The sequence below is a fragment of the Chiloscyllium punctatum genome, chromosome 33, assembly GCF_047496795.1.
Source record: "Chiloscyllium punctatum isolate Juve2018m chromosome 33, sChiPun1.3, whole genome shotgun sequence".
Taxonomy (NCBI): Eukaryota; Metazoa; Chordata; class Chondrichthyes; order Orectolobiformes; family Hemiscylliidae; genus Chiloscyllium; species Chiloscyllium punctatum.
This window is the reverse complement of record NC_092771.1, coordinates 7,267,619-7,289,737: the sequence shown is the minus strand read 5'-3', so window position 1 is coordinate 7,289,737 and position 22,119 is coordinate 7,267,619. Positions and strand designations below refer to the sequence as shown.

The window sequence follows — 22,119 nt, the reverse complement described above, 5'->3', positions numbered from 1 at the left end:
CAGTTCTCCAAAGAATGATAAATTAAGGTGAAACACCAGAGGACTGTATATTCTGATAAAGCTATATCCCAGCAACAACAAGCCCTTTCAGGAAGGTTAGAAAGAGAAGCTGAGTGTCAGAACATCAGATGGATTAATTAGATCAGATCTACAGGACAACACTGACTGAAGTGTGCTGAAAAACAGCAGTTCCAAATTTTGAATATGTCATTAGTTCTTTAAGCCAGCCTTAACCATTTTTACAATGCACGTGAGACTGCAGCAGGTTTTTTTTATTGAGCTGTCTTGGTAAGATATTATAAAGTGTTTACTTAATGCCCTATTATATTCTCAAACCTCTCTTGAAGTGCTTCACATACACTGAATTACTTCACACCCAGTGACTTCTTACCTATGCAAACATAGCAGTCATGTTATCACAGCAAGATTTACTGGGATGTGTTCAGTTTAATCTGTTTCTTGGTAGTGTTGGAGAAATCTTGGCCAGGATATTCGGGGACCCCTCTCCTGCCTTTTTTGGGACCTGTCCACTTTCAGGTTTATTCCTCCAATATTCATCTCAGTGACTTCTTAACCCGGTCAGAGAAAGAGTCAAACTTATTCAGCACTCGGTCCCTCTTACAATATGGTGAACTGTTACTACCCATTCTCGCTAATGACTTCTCCTCGTTTACAAATTCTTCCATGGCCTCACTCCAACTGGGATATACCATATTTCACCAACTTACATTTCTGCTCAGCCCCTTAGCTCTTCAGTCTAATTTGCTGGGCATTTTTGTCTCAGTGGAATGTTCCAGCAGAGCATCTCAATACACCAAAATTGTTTTCCTAAACACCCCATTAGGAGTGTTGTGGAACAGTACCCAACAGCCCTGTCTTTATGCCAGAAACTCAGACTTAAGTCTCCCAAGGAAAGTACGTACACCATGGCCAAACAAGTTAAATTTAACCATGTAAATCCTTCTGATATTTACCAATGGTAGGCAGTAAAAGCAAGAGATTCCTGGTTAGTCATGCGATACCTCAATAACATCATGTTAGCAATAAGTGGCATATTCGTTCAGTGCTGCCTCACATCTCTCAAAAATGCTTCATATACTCAGAATTACTTTGAAATCTCTTGACCTCATAGATAAACATGGCAGTCATTTCACAACGTGAAGCAGAGAAATTGCAGCCTACATTATCATTATGTGTAGCTCCAGGCTACAGTATGCATATATTAATGTAAGTTGTCACAGCAACTCCGAATCCTTTGGGCTCAACCAGCTGGGTGGCTAGTGTCAAGATTGGTCCCAGATTTCTTTCTGCCTGTAACCCCAACCTTAAAACACACATGCAATATTTTCTTCATGAAAAAGTGTAAGCTGGTATTACAGCATGTATAGCTCTAATATTAGGATTACAGCTTCCAAAATCAGATGGAAACCTTTTCCAAAAAGATTGTACTCCTTCGGTATAAATAAATCTTGGGAACTTGGCCTAAGCCCACAACCTTCTGACTCGGATTAAAGAGCAATTAACTGAGTCAAAAATGACAAGAATCAAAATAGACAGCACGGGAACAGACCCTAGAGTCCAACTCATCCATGCCAACCAAATATCCTAAATTAATACAGTCCCATTTTCCAGCACTTGGCCCACATCCCACTAAACCCTCTCTATTCATACAAACAAGCAGATGCCTTCTAAATGTTGTAATTGTACCAGCCTTCACCACTTCCTCTGGCAGCTCATTCTGTACATGCATCACCCTCCCAGTGAAAAAGGCACTTCTTAGATCCCTTTTAAATCTTTCCCCTCTCACCTTAAACCTATGCCCTCTAGTTTTAGTCTCCCACACCCTGCGGAAAAGACCATGGCTATTTATCCCATCCATGCCCCTCATGATCTTATAAACCTCTATAAGGTCACCCCCTCAGCCTCTGGCGCTCCAGGGAAAATAGCCAAACCTATTCAGCCTCTCCCTCCAGTTCAAGCCCTCCTAATCTGGGAAGATCCTTGAAAATATTTTTTGAATACTTTCAAGTTTCACAACATCCTTCCTTGAGCAGGGAGACCAGAATTGCATGCAATATTCCAATAGTGGCCTAACCAATGTTCTGTAAAGCCACAACAAGACCTCCCAACTCCTTTACTCAATGCACTGATAATAAAGGCAAATATACCAAACGTTTTCTTCATTATCCCATCTACCTGCAACTCCACTTTGAAAGAACTACAAACCTGCACTCCAAGGTCTCTTAGTTCAGCAGTAATCTCCAGGACCTTACCATTAAGTGTATAGGTTCTGCCCTGATTTGCCTTTCCAAAATGCAGCATCTCACATTTATCTAAATTAAACTCCATCTGCCCCACTCGTCGGCGCATTGGCCCATCCGATCACAGTCCAGTTAAACTCTGAGGTAACCTTCTTTCCTGTCCACTACACTGCCAATTGTGGTGTCACCTGCAAACTTACTGACCATACCTATGTTCACATCCAAATCATTTATATAAATGATGGAAAGCAACAGACTCAGCACCAATCTTTGTGGCACATCACTGGTCACAGGCCTCCAGTGTGAAAAGCAATCCTCCACCACTCAGTCTTCTACCTTCGAGCCAGTTCTGTATCTAAATAGCTGGTTCTCCTTCTGTTCTGTGTGACCTAACCTTGCTAAGCAGTCTATCTTGAGGAATCATGTCGAACGCCTTACTGAAGTCAATACAGATAATGTCCACAGCTAAGCCTTCAATCCTTTTTGTTACTTCTTCAAAAAACTCAATGATATTTTACATTCGGCCAAAAACACACAGTTCATTGCTTACACAGAAAATTGATCACAGCAGCTACATATGATATTACTAGAAAATGCCAGCCAAAAGCTGAATTCTTTGTTTTCTTCATCTCGTTTGCATGTTACTAAAATGACTGAATCCATTTCTATGATTCACAAATAACTGAATGGATATAACTCTCGCTTACCCATTGCTCGCAGAACCTCATCATAGAGTTCAAACGTCATCAAAGGATTAGGGAGGTCCCTCAACCATTGTTTGAAAACACTGGCAATGACATGAATGTTATACTCATCCAGATTCATGCTGTTAATATCTGCAAGAAGAAATCCCAGTCAGCTCAGAAACAAAGAAATAGCAAACAGTTTTAAAAGGCTTCCATATGGAAATGAGAACCATCTACATCCCACATTTTAAAAGTATATTTTTGACATGTGGATACCCAAAAGCAAAGCCTGTATGTCACACAAATAGTAAGCTTTTTTGAACCTGTAATCCACATAGTATCTTAATGTGGAATGTTATTGAATTTTAACCAAGCAATGACATAAAAAGTGCACCCTATCTCATCACCAGCAACATTAAAACATTAGTTATTGCCCTTCATAGTATTTATAAAACTCTAGGATAGAATGACTCATTGCACTCTTAAATTTTGTTTGATTCAGTTTTAAGCATACATATGTTAAGGTGACACTTGGAACTGCAGAACAGATTCCAACCTACTGTTGGAATCTGTCAAAGTACCCAGTTTGGGAGCCTTCCTTACCTGTGTCCAGGCCCTGTTTGAGCTCCTTGATTTTGTTGGTTGATCCAGACTTCCTATAGATTCCTTCAGTATACAAGCCATGCATTTCAATGTAGTTGATCAGTTTCTCCACCACCAATGGAACTGACCTCTCATCATTGGTAAGTCTGGAGACCTCCACTCCGAACTGCCGAGATGATAACTCGGGGTCATACTGTATATCAAACAGAAGACTGTGTAAACCAATGGTAGCCTAGAGTAATTAGTGCTCCCATATCCCTCAAATGTCTCAGCCAGCAAAACGTAATGTCCAGTATGAATTGAACAATAAACAATGGAAGGTCCCAGATTTCATCTTCAATCTGTAGAGTTAACCAGCAGTAGAATTATCATAATTAGTCTCAATGTTTGGAGATAGGGAGGAAAGTAATAAACTAGCCATAGATCCTAATAATTATCTTGTGTAGAGACCACATACTTTTTATTTTAGGAAATATAAAGTGAAATTGCAAGTTGGACTGAAATAGGAGTGTTGTGGAACTTAAAAAAAAATCAGGTGCTGTGTATTTTTTGAGATGAGATTTTATGCTGTTGTTTGAAGCAGTGAGTGCAAGAATCTGAGACTGAACGGCACCATGTCGTTTCAGCTTATAAAAAAATTCTGCCTGACAACAATCCTGTCCAATTGAGCTGTACTGTTAAAAAGATTTAGTATCAAAGGCAGCAGAGAACAGAAAAAAAGCCTGAAGGCAGAAAGCATCCATCTCTCCCAAACCCCCCTCTCTTTCCAACTGCAAAGTCAGAAAAATTAAAAGCCTTAAAAGAAAAGCATTCTAAAACAAGAAAAGATCTAGAGCTGAACTGATAAACTATTGCAGCGAAGAACGACAGTAATTACTTTTTCATGGTCATGGTGAAGGGGTCAGGAGGAGAAGGTGTCCACGAGTTGGCGCCTGGCTTCAGCAGTGTAGAGATCGGTATGCCAAACTACCACTGTGCCCCCCTTGTCTGCTGATTTGATGATGAGGTTGAGTTTGCAGCAGAGGGAGTGGAGGGCTGCATGTTGCGAGGGTGAGAGGTTGAAGTGGGTGGGGGTGGAGGGGGGGCCAGTGTGGACAAGTTGAGGCAGTCAATGTCCTGGCAGCATTGGTAGTTTGCGCACTGACCTCTACACTGCTGAAGCCAGGCGCCAACTTGCAGACACCTCCACCTGCAGACCTCACCTCCCATCACCAAATTATCATCTCCCAGACCATACACAACCTCATCACCTCAAGGGATCTCCCACCCACAGCCTCCAAACCTCAGTCTGGGAACCCCACATGGCCAGTTCTACCTCCTACACCAAAAGTCACAAACATGACTGCACCAGCCGACCCGTCATCTTGGCCTGCTCCTACCCCACCAAATTCATCTCCACATACCTTGGAAACAGTCTTACCCCCCCCCCCCCCTCCCCCAGTCCAGGAACTCCCCACCTATGTTCGAGACACCACCCACTCCCTCCACCTCCTCAATGACTTTCATTTCCCCAGCCCCCAACGCCACATTTTCACCATGGACATCTAGTCCCTATGCACATCTATCTGTCATGAAGGCCTCCAAGCCCTCCATTCCTTCTTTCCCCCGTCATCCCCACCAGTACCCTTCCACTGACACTCTTGTTAGCTTGGCTGAACTGGTCCTCACCCACAGTAATTTCTCCCTTGAATCCTCCCACTTCATCCAGATCAACGGGGTAGGCATGGGTACCCGCACGTACCCCAGCTATGCCTATCTCTTCGTCAGGTACATGGAACAGTCCATCTTCCGCAGCTACACCGGTGCCATTCTCCATCTTTTCCTCTGCTACATCGATGACTGTATCAGCACTACCTTGTGCTCCCACGAGGACGTTGGAACAGTTCATCAACTTCACCAACACATTCCACCCCGATCATAAGTTCACCTAGACCATCTCTGAAACCTCCCTCCCCTTCCTGGCCCTCTCCATCTCCATTAATGGTGACCAACTCAACACGGACATCTACTACAAACCCACCGACTCCCAGAGCTACCTGGACAACACCTCCTCCCACCATGCCTCCTGTAAAAACACTACCCCCTTATTCCCAATTCAACTGCCTCCACCACACCTGCTCCCAGGAGGACCAATTCCACCAACGAACAGACCAGATAATCTCCTTCTTCAAAGACTGCAATTTCCCCTCCCACATGGTCGACGATGCCCTCCAGCACATCTCCTCCACTTCCTGCACCTCCGCCCTCAAACTTCACCCTCCAGCTGCAACAAGGAGAGCACTCCCCCAGTCCTCACCTTCCACTCCACCAACCTCCAGATGCATCGCATCATCCTCCACCATTTCCGCCACCTACACACAGACCCCATCGCCAGGAATATATTTCCCTCCCCATAACTATCCACGTTCTGTAAAGGCCTTTCCCTTCGTGACTCTCGTCAGGTCCATGCCCTTCACCAACACCCCCCTACCTCAGCACCTTCCCCTTACCTCCATTCGAGGTCCCAAAGGAGCCTTCCACATCTGTCAGAGATTTACCTGCACTTCCACATGTCATTTACTGTATCCATTGCTCCCAATGTGGTCTCCTCTACATTTTTGAGGCAGGACACCTACTTGAGGAACGCTTCAGAGAACACCTCCAGGACACATGTAGCAAACAACCGCACCATCTGTGGGTGAACACTTTTACTCCCTTTCCCACTCCTCCAGGGACATTCAGGTCCTGGGCCGCCTCCACCACCAAACCTTTACCACCCAATGCCTGGAGGAAGAATGCCTCATCTTCTGCATGGGACCCTCCAACCACATGGCATCAATGTGGATTTCACCAGTTTCCTCATCTCCCCTCCCTCCACCTCATTCCAGATCCAACCTTCCAACTCGGCACTGCCCTCATGACCTGTCCATCTTCCTTCCCACCTATCTGCTCCACCCTCCCCTCTGATCTATCACCTTCACCCACCTATCGCATTCCCAGCTACCTTCCCCCCAGTCCCATCACCCCTCCCATTTATCTCTCAGCCTCCTTGGCCCACAAGCCCCATTCTTGATGAAGGGCTTATGCTCGAAACGCTGATTCTCCTGCTCCTCTGATGCTGCCTGATCGACTGTGCTTTTCCAGCACCACACTCTCAACAACCGCAGTGCGCACTTTCTCCCTGAATCAAAACTGTCTCAACTAATTTCAACAGATGGTGGTATTTGAATTTAATAAAAATCTAGAATTAAGAATATAATCATGACCCTGAATCCATTGTCAATTGTCAAAAAAACTCATCTGATTCACTCATGTTTCAGTGAACATTGTTTTGTAAAGTCTGAAAAACAAGAATGGCTTAAAACTGCAAAGCTGCCACTCTCAGAGCACTGCTTAAAAAGAATTTGAAGCTCTGCTAATTCATGACAACTTACCTTTTTGGAGCATTTGATTGTAGTTTTCAAGCAGCACTTTCTATGGCATGCATACCTACATACTGAAAGAGAGGTGAAAAGTAGCCTAACATACAACACAACATATACAAAGGCATTTTTATCTGAAGTTAATTTTGAAAGATGCAATTCAGTTGACCAGCTTGATTTAAATGCACAAGTGTTGTAATTTTGTAATCACCACAATTGATAATATATTTACCCCATTAGTCCACATGGATTCATACAAATAAAACTGTATACAATAAATATTTAAACGTTCTCAAGGCAAATGCCAACAGGTAAAGCAGATTCATCTAGCTGTGAGAGTATTATGAAACCAGTAACTACAGAAGAATAGTGCAACAGGGTTTAGTTCTGTGGCCACGATTATTTACAAAGTATATTAATAATTTGGATGACATAAGTGAATGCACCATCGCTGCGTATGCAGATGTCACAAAAATCAGTGGGAACGCAAGTGGCAAGAATGAGAGAGAAATTTCATAGAGGGATACAGATAGATTAAGTGGCTGGGTCAAAACCTGGCAGATGGAGTTTAATAAGGGAGAAAGTGAGGCTCTCCACTTTGGGCAGGAAAAAAATAGAAGAGCTTTAAGTGGAGAAAGACTGCAGAGGAATTTGGGAATCTTTGTGCATGAACCACAAAAAGCGAGCATCCAAATTCAGCGGATAACTGGGAAGGCATATGGACTGTTGTCCTAATGGAAGAATTGTAAAAAGAAGTCTGACAAAGTTTGAGACCATACAAGACACTAGTCAGGTCATATCTGGAATTTTGTGAACTGTTGTGGTCCCCTTATCTAAGCAAAGAGACATTCACATTGGAGGCAGTCCAGAGGAGGTTCACTAGGTTAATTCCAGGTAGGGAGGGATTTTATGAAGCGAGGTCGAGTATATTGGGCATGTACTTAATGGAATTTATAATAATGAGAGGCACGTTATTGAAATATACAAGATTCTCAGACATCTTGACAGGTAGATGTGGAGACTTCTTATCCCTTTGTTGGAGAGTTTAGGACCAAAGAGCATAACCTCAGAGTAAGGGGTCACCCACTTAAGACAGTGATGAGGAAGAATGTTTTTTTTCTCAAAGTGTATCCATGGAATTTTTTTTACTGCAGAGGTTGTAGATGCTGCATTGTTAAGTATATTCAGGGCTAAGACAGACACTATTATCAGTAAAGAATACAAGGCTTTGGCAAAAAGGCAGGAAAGTGGAGTTGGGGAGTTATCAGATCAACCATGATCTAACTGAATGGTGGAACAGGTCCAAATGACCTCATCTTTGCTCCTATGTCTTACAATAATAGATTATGGAAGTAGACAGAACAAATGGCCCCTTACAGACATTTAGATACATTTCAAGGAAAAAGGCAGACCAGGGAATATGACAAGTAACAGGCATACTATGAGGAAACAGAATTTATTAAAAAAGTAAAGATTTCTTGAAAGTTTTTGTCTGCTCTTCAATTTTGGTGCAATATCTGTAGGAACTTACACTTGCAGACGCAGGCTCTGTCCATCATCCAGATAAGGGAGGAACAGCATTCACAGTAGGTGGGAATACTGTACTGTGTAGATTTGAAAATATGACCATTGTACTCCTCCACCTGTAATCAGATATATCTGGCTCATAAAAATCATTCTAATATTTAGGGACAGCAATAAAATACTGTTCAAAAAATTGCATCATTCCCATCACCTCAAAAGAAAATTAATTCCAGTACTTCTACTGCACTCAAATGGTGGGATGCTTCACTACAATAGCCACTCTTAAGCATTAAAATAAACATATTTCTAATAGTTCAACATCAATTGAACACACTATTAAATTAGAATAAAAATACACAAATTCAATATATGAAATAGGAGCATATGGCGGCCAATCATATGCACATCCTTGCACATGTTTTGATTTCCAAATATCCATATACCCTTGATAACCTCTGATAAGATTCTTGATGGCAACACAATCTGCTTGTGCCTTAAAAATATTCAATGTCCTGGCTTCTATAATGTCTGAGACAGAATTACAAGTCACAGAACCATTTATGAGAAAAAAAGTTCTCATCTTGGTTCTAACAAAGTGACCCCTAATTTAAATGCAGTGCACCCCGTCTGGAATGACCCACGAGGAAGCATCCTTTCTATGCCAACCTTGTCATGATTATTCAGGATCTTATACACTTCAATCAAGTTACATCTCATTCTTCTAAATTCAAGTGGAAACCAGCCTAGCCTGTCAAATCTATTCTCAGGAGACAACTGCTCCTTCCGGATAGCAATCCTCTGAACCACTTCCAATACATTTGCTCCTTCCTTTAACAAGGAGACGAAAACAGTGCTTGAGATGTGGTTCTCACAATTGACCCTTAAAATGAACCAAAAAATCCTTACTTCTACATTAAATTCCTTTAAGTCATTGATGCAAACTGTAAAAGGCTGAGGCCCCAGCGGGACTCTATTATGACAACGTGCCAATGAGACAAGGGCTATTTTCAGCCAATCTTCTACCACTGCTAATATATTACCTACTACACTATGAGCACATATTTTCCACAACTGCCTTCTGGAATCCAAAAACAGCATGTCTTCAGTGCATGCCCAGCACATGGGCCACTCCTTCAGAGTCTAATAAATTGGTTAAGCGTGATTTCCTTTTTACAAAACCACGTTGTATCTTCCTAATTGTCTAGAACCTTTAATTAGCTTATAGCTGGACATTTAGTGAATGATTCTGACACCTTCCCCACAAAAGAGGTGAAACTAGCTGGCTTCTGATTCCCCGTTATCTTTCCTCCCTTTTTGAACAGGGGTTATATTTGCTACTCTGCAGTCTGGTGGAACTTTTTCTGAATCTGGGAATTTTTGGAAAATTACCACAAATGCATTTAATTGCCCACAAGTGACTTCTTCTTATACCCTATAACGGACATCTGGATTCAGGTTTGTTAGTCCACAACTCATTGCTTTGCTTGGTACTGCTTCTGTAATGATTTTAATTTCACTAAGCTTCTTTCTCCCTTCCACCTCCAACAAAAGAGCTTCACATATGATCGTATGCACATGACAAACATAAGACATGAGTGTGATTGGATAGTAATCACTATAGGACATGGAAAACCAACAATGGAGACAAATTTTAATTAAATTCATTTGCACTGTCCGGTAATTTCTGTGCAACACTATTTATTGCTGGTATTTTGCATTCACTCAAGTCTGTCTTAACAGTATTTCACATTTAATGAACTGTTCGCAAATAAACAATTATACACAGATTTAGCAGGTCCAAGATTACTAGGTAAATGTGTTATGAGACAAGTCCATGAGGATTTTTTACACGACATATATTCAGTCACAAACTGGGTGTCAACACTAGATGTCAGTCTAGAAATGAGACAATATACTTAAGACAGGAATGGTGTAAATATCAAACACAATGTTTTGTTTAGCTAGAATCACTACAAAGCAGGAATATTAGAAACCTGAAGCTTTACCATTAGCATATCTGATTACTCAAAAGTATTTAAATAGCTTATACCTCTTAACAGGGCTGGTTTAAAGAACAAGGTGGTTTAAAGAAAGTATAGAGAGTAAGAGAGGTCCTGAATTTACTTGGAAATATGTGATATTTCAAAAATACCATTATTGTTCAAACTAGACTCAAGTTTTTGATGCTACAAAGACAAAGTGAATTTTGTCCCCCACTTGCTATCATTATAGTTCCTTAGAGCAGTTATTGCTTTTGCTTTTCAAGAAATAAGTCAATTGATAAGGTAGCACAATACAGAAAAAGGCCCCATAAACACAGTGCAGTTCCTGTTGTGCTGTATGAAGGGTAATTCTACTAAAGAGTACAATAAATCCCTGCAAATAATAATTTCAGATGCCTGAATAAATATACGGAGGACAACAGTTATCTCAGGTTGGAAATAGGTGCAACTGGAGTGCATTAACAGATTAATGGAACACAAAGAGTTTGGTGAAACAGACAAAGAACGTGACTGGGAGTCTGACAATACTTAATTACTTACAATGTCAGTTTCTTTCTTCCGTCTCTTCTTTCTTTCAACTTTTTGCGCCTGTGAAACAAAGTCGGATTCTTACGTGAGTGAATGTGCCCGCACATGCATACACCCACACCCATGTTTCTAGGCAACAGGCAGTCAGGGAATCACACAAGCTAGAATGTAAAACTGGACACTTACTTCACTGATATAATTAACAAATCTGATCAATCTCGGGCTTTCCATCACTCTTGCTTTTCCACAAACTACTCTCATGAATAGCTAAGCTCGAGGTTTGTTTTCAAAGATGCCAATAGCATTTCAAATAGGAATTCAACGTGCAAGAGTCCAGACAGTGTTGGCAGACTAGAGAATCATGACGAGAATGACAAATGAGTTCAAACCTGTCCTCAAAAACTATCAATAGGAGGGGCCACTGGATTGCAAGCAGCAGCAGAATTCCTGGACGATTTCACCAGAACACACATGAACATCGTCACAGTTCATCTCGTCTAACTCAGCACAAGCACATGATTAAAATGGTATAGAATGGTGCCTATGCCAATTAGGCCGTTAAGGGAAATCGAGTTATGATTTCAGAGCCTTTTTGAATTCCCATCTATCCTCAGAGTCCTTAACATTGAAGTCTAATGGCTTCAGGTTTAACAGGGCCAAGAAAACCTCCTGCTGATTACCATGTACCAATGGATCACGTCTAAGCTCTGCATTTTTGCCACAAGTTGTGAACGGTGCTGGATAATTAAACAGCTCACCGAGGATCCACAAATCTCACCATCCTCAATGATAGAAGAGCCCAGATTAGTGGAAAAGATAAGGGTGAAGCATTCACAGCAATCTTCAGCCAGAATTGGCAAGTGAATGATTCATCTTGGCCTCCTCCAGTAACCCCAGCATCACAGATAACAGTCTTCACCCAATTCACTCCATGTGACATCAAGAAACAGTTGAATGCACTGGACACTGCAAAGGCTATGGGCCTGATAAGATTGTGGTAGTAGTAATACTGAAGATTCATACTCCAGAACGTGTTGGTCTCCTAGCCAAGTTGTTCCAAAACAGCTACAACACCAGCATCTACACAACTAGAAAATTGTCCCTCAAAAAGCAGGACAAATCCAACCAGTTTACTCTCAACTACAGTAAAGTGATGGAAGATGTCATCAATAGTGCTATCAAGCAACACCTGCTGAGCAATAATATGCTCCATAACATCCAGTTTGGGTTCCATCAGGGCCACTCAGCTCCTGATCTCATTGCAGCCTTGGGTCAAACATGGACAAAAGGGTCGAATTCCACAAGTGAGGTGAGAGTGATGCCCTCGACATCAAAGTTGCATTCAACCGAGTGAGGCATCAAGGACGCCTGGCAAAATTGGAATCAATGGGTATCAGTGGGCAAACGTGCCAGTGCTAAGAGTCATAACCTGACATATAAGAAGATGGTTGCAGCTGTTGGAGGTCAGTTATCTCAGCTCCAAGAGTTCCTCAGGGTAGTGTCCTTGGCCCATGCATTTTCAACAACATTTGCAACTCCTCAGATACTGAAACAATCCATGTTCAAATGCAACAAGATCTGGACAACATCCAAGCTTGAGTTGACAAGTGGCAAGTAACATTTGCACCAAACAAATGCTAGGCAATGACCATCTCCAGTAAGAGACAATCTCATCACTGCCCCTTGACATTCAATGGTGTTACCATCACTGAATTCCCCACTATCAGCATCCTTGGGGTTAGCATTGACCAGAAAATCAACTGGACTCTTCACATATACAGATAGCAGATCAGAACTAGGAAATCTGCAGCGAGTAACTCATCTCCTGTCTCCCCAAAGCCTGTCCACCATCTACAAGGCACTAGCCAGGAGTGTGTTGCAATACTTGCCTTGCAGCACATCTACAAACAATCACTCCCTCCACCATCAACATTTAGCAGCAGCTGTAACTACAAGACGTGCTGCAGAAATTCACCAAAGATCCTTAGACAACACCTTCCAAATCCATAACCACTTCCATTTAGAAGGGCAGAGACAGCAGATATATGGGAACACCATCCCCTGCAAGTTCCCCTCCAAGCTACTCACCGTTCTGATTCGGAAACATGTTGCCGCTCTTTCACTGACACTGGGTCAAAATCCTGCAATTCCCTTCCTGACAGCATTGTGAATCAATGTACAGCATTGGACTGCAACAGTTTAAGGAGGCAGCTCATCACCATATTTTTGGGGCAGTATGGTGGCTCAGTGGTTAGCGCTGCTGCCTCACAGCACCATGGGCCTGTGTTCCATTCCACCTCAGGTGACTGTCTGTGTGGAGTTTGCACATTCGCCAAGTGTCTGCCTGGGTTTCCTCCGGATGCTCTGGTTTCCTCGCACAGTCCAAAGATGTGCAGCGCAGGTGGATTGGCCACACTTAATTGCTCCATAGTGTCCAGGGATATGTGGGCTAGATGAATTAGCCATGGGAAATGCAGGGTTACAGGTGCATGGTAGGGAGTTGTGGGTGGTCCAGGTGGGATGCTCTTTGAAGGACGGTGTGGACTCTATGGGCCAAATGGCCTGCTCTGCACTGCAGGAATTCTGTGGAAAAACTAGGGATGGGTAAGAAAATGCTGGCCAGCCACCAATGCCCACATCGCTACAAGTGAATAAAAAAAAAGGTCCTTCACAATCATGCTTTTCAAGATGGTCAAAGCTTGCTATATTCGTGTCTCTCCCTCCCCCCTTGCTCACCCTCATGGTCTCTTAAAGTTAATACGTGGTGCCATCTAATTACTTTTTGACTTACCTCACTTTTGCCATCTAATTACTTCTTGGCTTACCTCACTTTTGTGGTTATTATTTCAATATCTGTGGTCCTACATTACAAATCTTGGATTTTTACCTATGTACGTCTCAATCAAATTGAGCTAAATACCTTAAACATCTCACCTTTCCAGTGTTATTCTCCAGAATTTTGTATTCCATCATAAATTCATCTAGGAACACCTTAAAGGTGTTGACCCATACTTTGACCGGAGACTCATTCCAATCACGTTGCTCCTGTCTCATCGTCTTCTCCAGAATCTGCTCAAATAGCGCATACAAATCTTTGTACCGAATGCTCTTCCCATTGTCCATCTGTGACAGAAATACCATTACACTGAACAAATGATAAGAGTATCATAGCTAGGGTCATGCTATCCCTCCCTGCCACTTAATCTTTGGTGCGATACTTCAACTTAATATGTTGGATTTATTCTAAGTTAAGAATAAATTGCTCCCTCCTAGAAAATAGATGATAATTCAGCAGCAGCTTTGACAATTTTCTACTCCCTCAAACAAAAATTTATAGATGGGAATGAAGGCAATTCTACAGGATCAGAAAAACAAATCCAGTCTAGATCATCAAAAAGCAACAGTAAAAAGTTCTCATTATGTAATTTACAGCTTACAATGAATGCTTCGTTTCACCTTCCATTCCATCAATATATGGTCAAAATCCTCATCGATCTGAACCTACACTCACCGCTAAAGCTGCTGAATAAGAGTTGAATATATTTAAACGGAACTCTTTAAGGGATTTCTTAAAAACAACATCCACAAATGTATCCTTCTTGCAGTCATCAGTGTCCAGGTCAGTGATCTGAAAAGGTAAAGCAAAAAGATAAAATATTCCTTTAAGTATGAATGTAAGGCATCGTTAACTTACAGAGGAAGAGTCTTTGTTAAAATAAAATTTGCAAATTTTGAGCATAATAAGGTTACTTGGGATACTAATGGAACCCTTTCAAAATCACACACGAGCACTGGCATTCATGACTCTTACATACGTATACCGGTTAATTGCTAAGTAAAGATTTCTTCATTCTCCCCAAGTAACAAGCTTCCTTATAAACAATAAAAGGTGCACTGCAAACCTTTTCTATTTCTGCCAAGCCTGCCTCTGTCCAGTTAGAAATAGGCTGTCTTTGCCAAAACCCATTTAAAGTAGGCCTTCCAATGTAGATAGGGAAACGTCTCATTCCATAAACTTTATGCAGATGTGAATCTGTGATGTTATTTTTCAGCTTGTTGCATCCACCCAGTTGCCTTGAGAACCAGTTTTGCTGCTTTGTCTATGAGAACCTTAGACTTGATTGTAGAGTTTCACACTTACCTTCTTCTGCAGGAATTCATTCATACACTTGAAATCATTGGCACTGGTAATAATCTGTAACTCATCGTGCTGGCACTGTATGGGCTCCAAGCCCACGTTGCTAATTTTCACACTCCTCCTTCGCTTTACTTTTGGTGATGGCTCTTTATTCTCCTTAAACTCTTTCCCTCGCTCTAGCCCTAAATCAGGACTCCTGGGTGGGGTCAGATTATGAGATATGAGTTCCTGACCTGAGGGAGATGAGAAAATCAAGATCAACATCAAACAAATCGCTGCACAGATATAACAGAATCAGTTATCATCTGCACATCAAACAACTCTTCAAGACAGTGAAATGCAGCATTTATGGAAATCTAAAATCCTGAGGTCACTCTCGGTTTTGGGAAAAAGCTCTGTGCCTGAAATTCTGAGCATAATGTGCTCATTTTCTAAATTGGAATCCTGTGTTGATTGGCATTTCAGATCAATCAGGTATATTAATTAAATCAGATTACACATACATGCATATATCCTAAGCTCCATTTCAAATTCACTGCTTACTATACATATTGCTCAAGCAGATCAGTTAAATTCACAAAGCGATAAGCTTTAAAATACAAAATCATTTAAATTGCCCAACCCTTGTGCTAATCTTCAGTTCAACGCAAAATCTCTAAGAACACAAATTCTCAGGTGAAAAGTGTATTTCTGGACATTCCATTAATAACCTTAACTCATTGATCTAAGTACCTGGCTGCATTCTGAAATTTCCTAATTCATTCATTTCTAGGTTCACCAATCCTCTGGCGTATTTCAAGACAGAACCCGCGTGCTCTGACATAAAGTAGACAGAGAGTGAAATTGCATTTGACTAATCCAGTACATATCTGGTCAAGCTTGAAATCTGATTTATATGCTGTTCACATTCATTGTAGGTTGCAATTTTTACTTTTGGCTCTTATTTCCAGCATTCATGTATTTTCAAATTAACCACATTATTACTGCCCTTGCCTAGCTGCCCTTGAGAAAGTGGTGGTGAGCTGCCTTCTTGATTCATGGCAGTCCATCTGCTGTGGGTTGACTCACAATGCCATTAAGGAGGGAATTCCAGGATTTTTGACCAAGTGACACTGAAGATATGTTTCCAAGTCAGAATGGTGAGTGGTGTGGAGGGGAACTTGCAGATGATGGCATTCCCATGTACTGGCTGCCCTTGTCCTTCCAGATGGAAATGGTCATGGGTTTGGAAGGTGTTGTCTCAGGATCGATGATGAATTTCTGTAATGCATCTTGGATATATGGCTGAATGTCGATGGTCTTTTATTGGTGATTGTCATAGCTTGGCTTTTGTGTGGTGAAAAAGTTACTTACTGCTTGTCAGGCCAAGCCTGGATATTGTCCCGATTTGATGCACTTGAACATGGACTGCATCAGTATCTGAGGAGTCATGAATGGTGAACACTGTGCAATCATTGGTGAACATCCCCACATTTGATATTATGATGTAGGGAAGATCATTGATGAAGCAGTTGAAGACAATTGGGCCGAGCTCACTACATTGAGAACTCCTGCAGAGATGTTCTGGAGCCAAGATGACTGGCCTCCAACAGCACAATATGCTCCTTTGCATCAAGTATAATGCCAACCACACGAGAGTTTGCTCCATATACCCATTGATTCCGGTTTTGCTAGGGCTTCTTGATACCACACTCAGTCAAAGGCAGCCTTGATGTCACTCTCACCTCCCCTCTGGAATTCAACTCTTTTGTCCATGTTTGAACCAAGGCTGTAATGAGGTCAATAGCTGGGTGGCCCTAGCAGAACCCAAACTGGGTGTCACTATGCAGGTTATTGCTGAGTAGGTGCTGCTTGAAAGCACTATTGATGGCACCTTTCATTACTTCACTGATATTCAAGAGAAGAACGATGGGATGGTAATTGGTCAGGTTGGATGTGTCCTGCTTTTTATGTGCAGGATGTATTTGGGCAATTTTCTAATTGTTGTGTAGATGCCAGTGTCATAGCTATACTGGAATAGCTTGGCTAGGGAAGCAACAAGTTTGAGAGTACAAGTCATAGAGATGTACAGCACGGAAACAGAACCTTCGGTCCAACCTGTCCATGCCGACAAGATAGCCCAACCCAATCTAGCCCCACTTGCCAGCACCCAGCTCATATACCCATCCAGATGCTTTTTAAATGTTGCAATTGTACCAGCCACCATCATATCCTCTGGCAGCTCATTCCATACACGCATGACACTCTGCTTGAAAAAAATTGTCCCTTGGGTCCCTTTTATATCTTTCACCTCTCACCCTAAACCTATGCCCTCTAGTTCTGGACTCACCCACCCCAGGGAAAAAACCTTGTCTATTTATCCTATCCATGCCCCTTATGATTTTATAAACTTTTATAAAGGTCACCCCTCAACCTCGGATGCTCCAGGGAAAACAGCCCCAGCCTATTCAACCTCTCCCTATAGCTCAAATCCTCCAACCCTGGCAACATCCTTGTAAATCTTTTCTAAACCCTTTCAGGTTTCACAACATCCTTCTGACAGGAAGGAGATCAGAATTGTACGCAACATTCCAACAGTGGCCTAACCAATATCCCATACAGCCGCAAAATGACCTCCCAACTCCTATACTCAATACTCTGACCAATAAAGGAAAGCATACTGGACGCCTTCTTCACTATCCTATCTACCTGTGAGTCTACTTTCAAGGAGCTATGACCTGCACTCCAAGGTCTCTTTGTTCAGCAACATTCCCTAGGAATTTACCATTAAGTGTGCTGAGAGTGCGATAGTCAGATGGAGTTGGGGGCAACGGTGACAGGTCAGACAGGAGGGTGAAGGAAGACGGAAGGGCTTTTGCCCGAAACGTCGATTTCGCAGCTCGTTGGATGCTGCCTGAACTGCTGTGCTCTTCCAGCACCACTAAACCAGTATTTGGTTTTCAGCATCTGCAGTCATTGTTTTTACCCAGGTGAGGATGGTGCCAAGTCGGAACTGGGACAAGGTGGAGCGGGGGGGGGGGGGGGGGGGGGGGGGGGGGGAGGGGAGATGAGGAAACCAGCGAAACCCACACCAACGCTGCAGGGCTGGAGTGCCCCAAGGCGGAAGACGAGGCGCCACCCCTGCCCCAGGCGCTAGGCAGCCAGGGAGCGGTGATGGAGACAGCCCAGGACCTGCATGCCCCTATGCCCCTGGCACAGTGGGACGGAGAGCCGAAGAACTCGGCCACGGGTCATTTACTCTATCCGTTGCTCCCGATGCGGCCTCCTCAACATTGGGGCGACAGGATGCCTACTTGCAAAGTGCTTTAGAGAACATTTCCGGGACACCCACAATAACTAACCTCACCGCTCAGTGGCTAAACACCCCAACTCCCCCTCCCACTACGGCAAGGACAGGAAGGCCCTGAGCCCTAACCCCTCACCCTCTGGATCCCCCCAACCCAATGGCACCATGGACCCCACCAGCTCCCCCACCCCACCCCCAACCTTCCAAAGCAGCACTGCCCTCACAATGCACCCCACCCATCCACCCACTCCACCATCACCTCCCACACCTCCATCCACCCAGTGCACTCTCAGCTACCTTTCCCCTAGCCCCTCCCATTTATCTCTCCACCCTGGAGGCTCCCAGCCTCATTCCTGATGAAGGGCCTTTGCCCGAAACATTGATTCTCCTGCTCCTCAGATGCTGCCTGACTTGCTGTGCTTTTCCAGCACCAAACCCTTGACTCTGATCTCCAGCATCTGCAGTCCTCACTTTCGCCTTTCTATTAAGTGTATAAGTTCTGTATAACACCTCGCATTTACCTAAATTAAACTCCATCTGCCATTCCTCAGCCCATTGGCCCATCTGATCAAGGTACCATTGTACTCTGAGGTAACCTTCTTCACTGTCCACTACACCTCTAATTTTGGTGTCATTTGTAAACGTACTAACTATAGCTCATATGTTCACATCCAAATCATTTATATAAATGGCGAAAAGTAGTGAACCCAGCACCAATCCTTGTGGCACTCCACTGGTCACAAGCCTCCGGTCTGAAAAACAACCCTCCGCCACCACCCTCTGTCTTCTACCTTTGAGCCAGTTCTGTATACAAATGGCTAGTTCTCCCTGTACTCCATGAGATCGAACCTTGCTAACCAGTCTCCATGGGGAACCTTGAAGAATGCCTTATTGAAGTCCACATAAATTACATCCACCACTCTGCCCTCATCAAGCCTCTTCGTTACTTCTTCAAAAAACTCAATCAAGTTAGTGAGACATGATTTCCTATGCATGAAGACATGTTGACTATCCCTAATCAATCCTTGCCTTTCCAAATACATGTAAATTCTGTCCCTCAAGATTCCCACCAACAAATTGCCCTTCACCATCATCAAGCTCATTGGTCTATAGCTCCCTGGTTTGTCCTGACCACCTTTCTTAAATAGTGGGACCACATTAGCCAATCTCCAGTCTTCCGGCACCTCACCTGTGACTATCAATAATACAAATATCTCAGCAAGGGGTGCAGCAATCACTTCCCTAGCTTACCACAGAGTTCTAGGGTACAACTGATCAGGTCACAGAACATAGACCAATACAGTGCAGAACAGGCCCTTTGGCTCTCAATATTGTGCCGACCTGTGAACTATTCTCAGCTCTTCCCCCTACACTATCATATCATCATCCATGTGCTTATACAAGGATTGTTTTAATCTCCCTAATGTGGCTGTTAACTACATTGACAGGCAAGGCATTCCATGCCCTTATCACTCTCTGAGTAAAGAACCTGCCTCTGACATCTGACTTAACTACAAATTGAGGGGGTAATATGTTTATGTCCCCTCGTACAAGCTGACGTCATCATCCGAGGAAAAAAACTTTCACTGTCTACCGTATCTAATCCTCTGATCATCTTGTATGTCTCTATCAACTCCCCTCTGAGCCTTCTTCTTTCCAATGAGAACAGACCCAAGTCTCTCAGCCTTTCCTCATAAGACCTTCCATCCAGACCAGGCAACATCCTGGTAAATCTCCTCTGCACCTCTTCCAATACTTCCACGTCCTTCCTGTAATAGGGCAACCAGAACTGTACACAATATTCCAAGTGCGGCCGCACTTGCGTTTTGTATAGTTGCAGCATGATATTACGGTTCCGGAACTCAATCCCTCTACCAATGAAACCTAACATACTGTATGCCTTCTTAACAGCACTATCAACCTGGGTGGCAACGTTCAGGTCCGGGAGATTTTCTTATCTATATTAAACTCCATTTGCCATTTCTCTGCCCACTTCCCCAGCTGATCAAGGTCCTGCTGCATTTTCAGTTAATCTTGCTCACTATCCACAATACCATTTATTTTAGTGTCATCAGCAAACCAACTATTCATAACTTGTACATTCTCATCCAACTCACTGATATGGACAACAAACAGTAATGGGCACAGCACCGACTCCCAAGGGACTCCAACAGTCACAGGCTTGCAGTCCGACAAGCATCCTTCAACTATTACCTTCTTTCAACTATTACCCTCTGTTTCCTACCATCAAGCCAATTGTGTATCTAATTTGCCAGCTTGCCCTGGATTCCATGAGATCCAACCTTCCAGAGTAGCCTACCATGTGGAAACTTATCAAAGGCTGTAAGGCCTTTAGACTACATCCATCCAGATTACGTCTGTCACCCTGCCCTTGTCAAACTTCCTGGTCACTTCATCAAATTTGTGAGGTATGATCTCCCATCTACAAAGCCATGCTGACTACTCCTAATCAAACACTGTCGTTCCAAATGCATGTACATCTTATCCTTCACAATCATATTAAGTAACTTACCCACCACAGACGTTTGGCTTACTGGTCTTTAGTTCCCAGGCTCTTTGAGCCCTATAATTGGTAATTTTCTTTTTATATCCCACCATGAAATTAGAGAAAATATTGATGTAATATCTGTGCCATTTCCCTATTGTCCCATGTCCCCGGGTTTGGAGGGAGGTTGTTGATCGAGGAAGATCTAGTCTTCAGTACTATTGCCAGAATGCTGTCAGGACCCATGGCCTTTGCAGTATCCAGAGTCTCTAACTGTTTCTTGGTTTCATGTGAAGTGAATCAAAATGGCTGAAGTCCTATCTGTGATGCTGGAGACCACTGGAGGAGGCTGAGATGGATCATCCACTTGGCACCTCTGGCTGAAGATTGCTGTGAAAGTTTCAGCTTTACCTTTTGCATTGATGTGCTCAGCTCTTCCACCATGAGAATGGGGATAGTTGTGGAGACTCAAGTGAGTTGTTTAATTGCCCATCACCATTTGCAATTGAATTTAGCACACATAGAGCTTAGACCTGCTCCACTGGTTGTGGAATCACGTAGCTCTGCCTGTCACTTGCTGCTTATGCTGTTTGGCATGTAAGTAATCCTCGAGTGGTGTCACCAGGTTGACATCTCATCTTCAGGTACGTCTGGTGGTCTGCTGGCATGCCCTCCTGCACTGTTCATTGAACTAAGGTTGATCGCCTAACTTGATGGTATCACTGGAGTGGGGGATATACCAGGCAATGAGATTATGGATTGCTTTGGGATACAATTCTGCTGCTATTAATGGCCCACAGAGCCTCATGGATGCCCAGTCTTGAGTCGCTAGATCGGTTTAAAGTCTGTCCCATTAGCACGGTGATAGTGCCACACATAATGCAGGTTATTCTCAAGGTGAAGGCAGACTTCATTCCATAAAGACTGTGCAGTGGTTGCTCTTACCGATACTCTCATGGACAGATGCAACTGTAGCTGGCAGTTTGATAAGGATGAGGTCAAGTATGCTTTTCCCTCTTGGTTCTCTCACCACCTGCTGCAGATAAAGTCTGGTAGCAATGTCTTTTAGGACCTGTCCAGCTCACACAGTCGTACCGTTTCCAAGCCACTCATGGCGGTGGACAAAGAAATGCCCCATCCAGAGTACATTTTGTAAGTTTGCCATCCTCATTGGTTCCTCATG

At 43.1% G+C, this 22,119-nt stretch overlaps 1 protein-coding gene across 6 annotated transcripts in view; it reads right to left on the bottom strand.

The window, feature by feature from the left end:
• The window catches only part of myo9aa (myosin IXAa), a 365,642-nt gene that overhangs the window by 25,317 nt on the left and 318,206 nt on the right, over positions 1–22,119 (bottom strand). For all 6 annotated transcript variants that reach the window (XM_072552871.1, XM_072552873.1, XM_072552876.1 and 3 more), the window contains 8 exons: positions 15,148–15,377; positions 14,518–14,634; positions 13,941–14,129; positions 11,019–11,066; positions 8,483–8,594; positions 6,964–7,025; positions 3,551–3,743; positions 2,969–3,097 (listed from right to left, as the gene is read on the bottom strand). In XM_072552871.1, the coding sequence (XP_072408972.1) occupies positions 2,969–3,097; positions 3,551–3,743; positions 6,964–7,025; positions 8,483–8,594; positions 11,019–11,066; positions 13,941–14,129; positions 14,518–14,634; positions 15,148–15,377 (1,080 nt within the window). The remainder of the gene's footprint in view (positions 1–2,968; positions 3,098–3,550; positions 3,744–6,963; positions 7,026–8,482; positions 8,595–11,018; positions 11,067–13,940; positions 14,130–14,517; positions 14,635–15,147; positions 15,378–22,119) is intronic.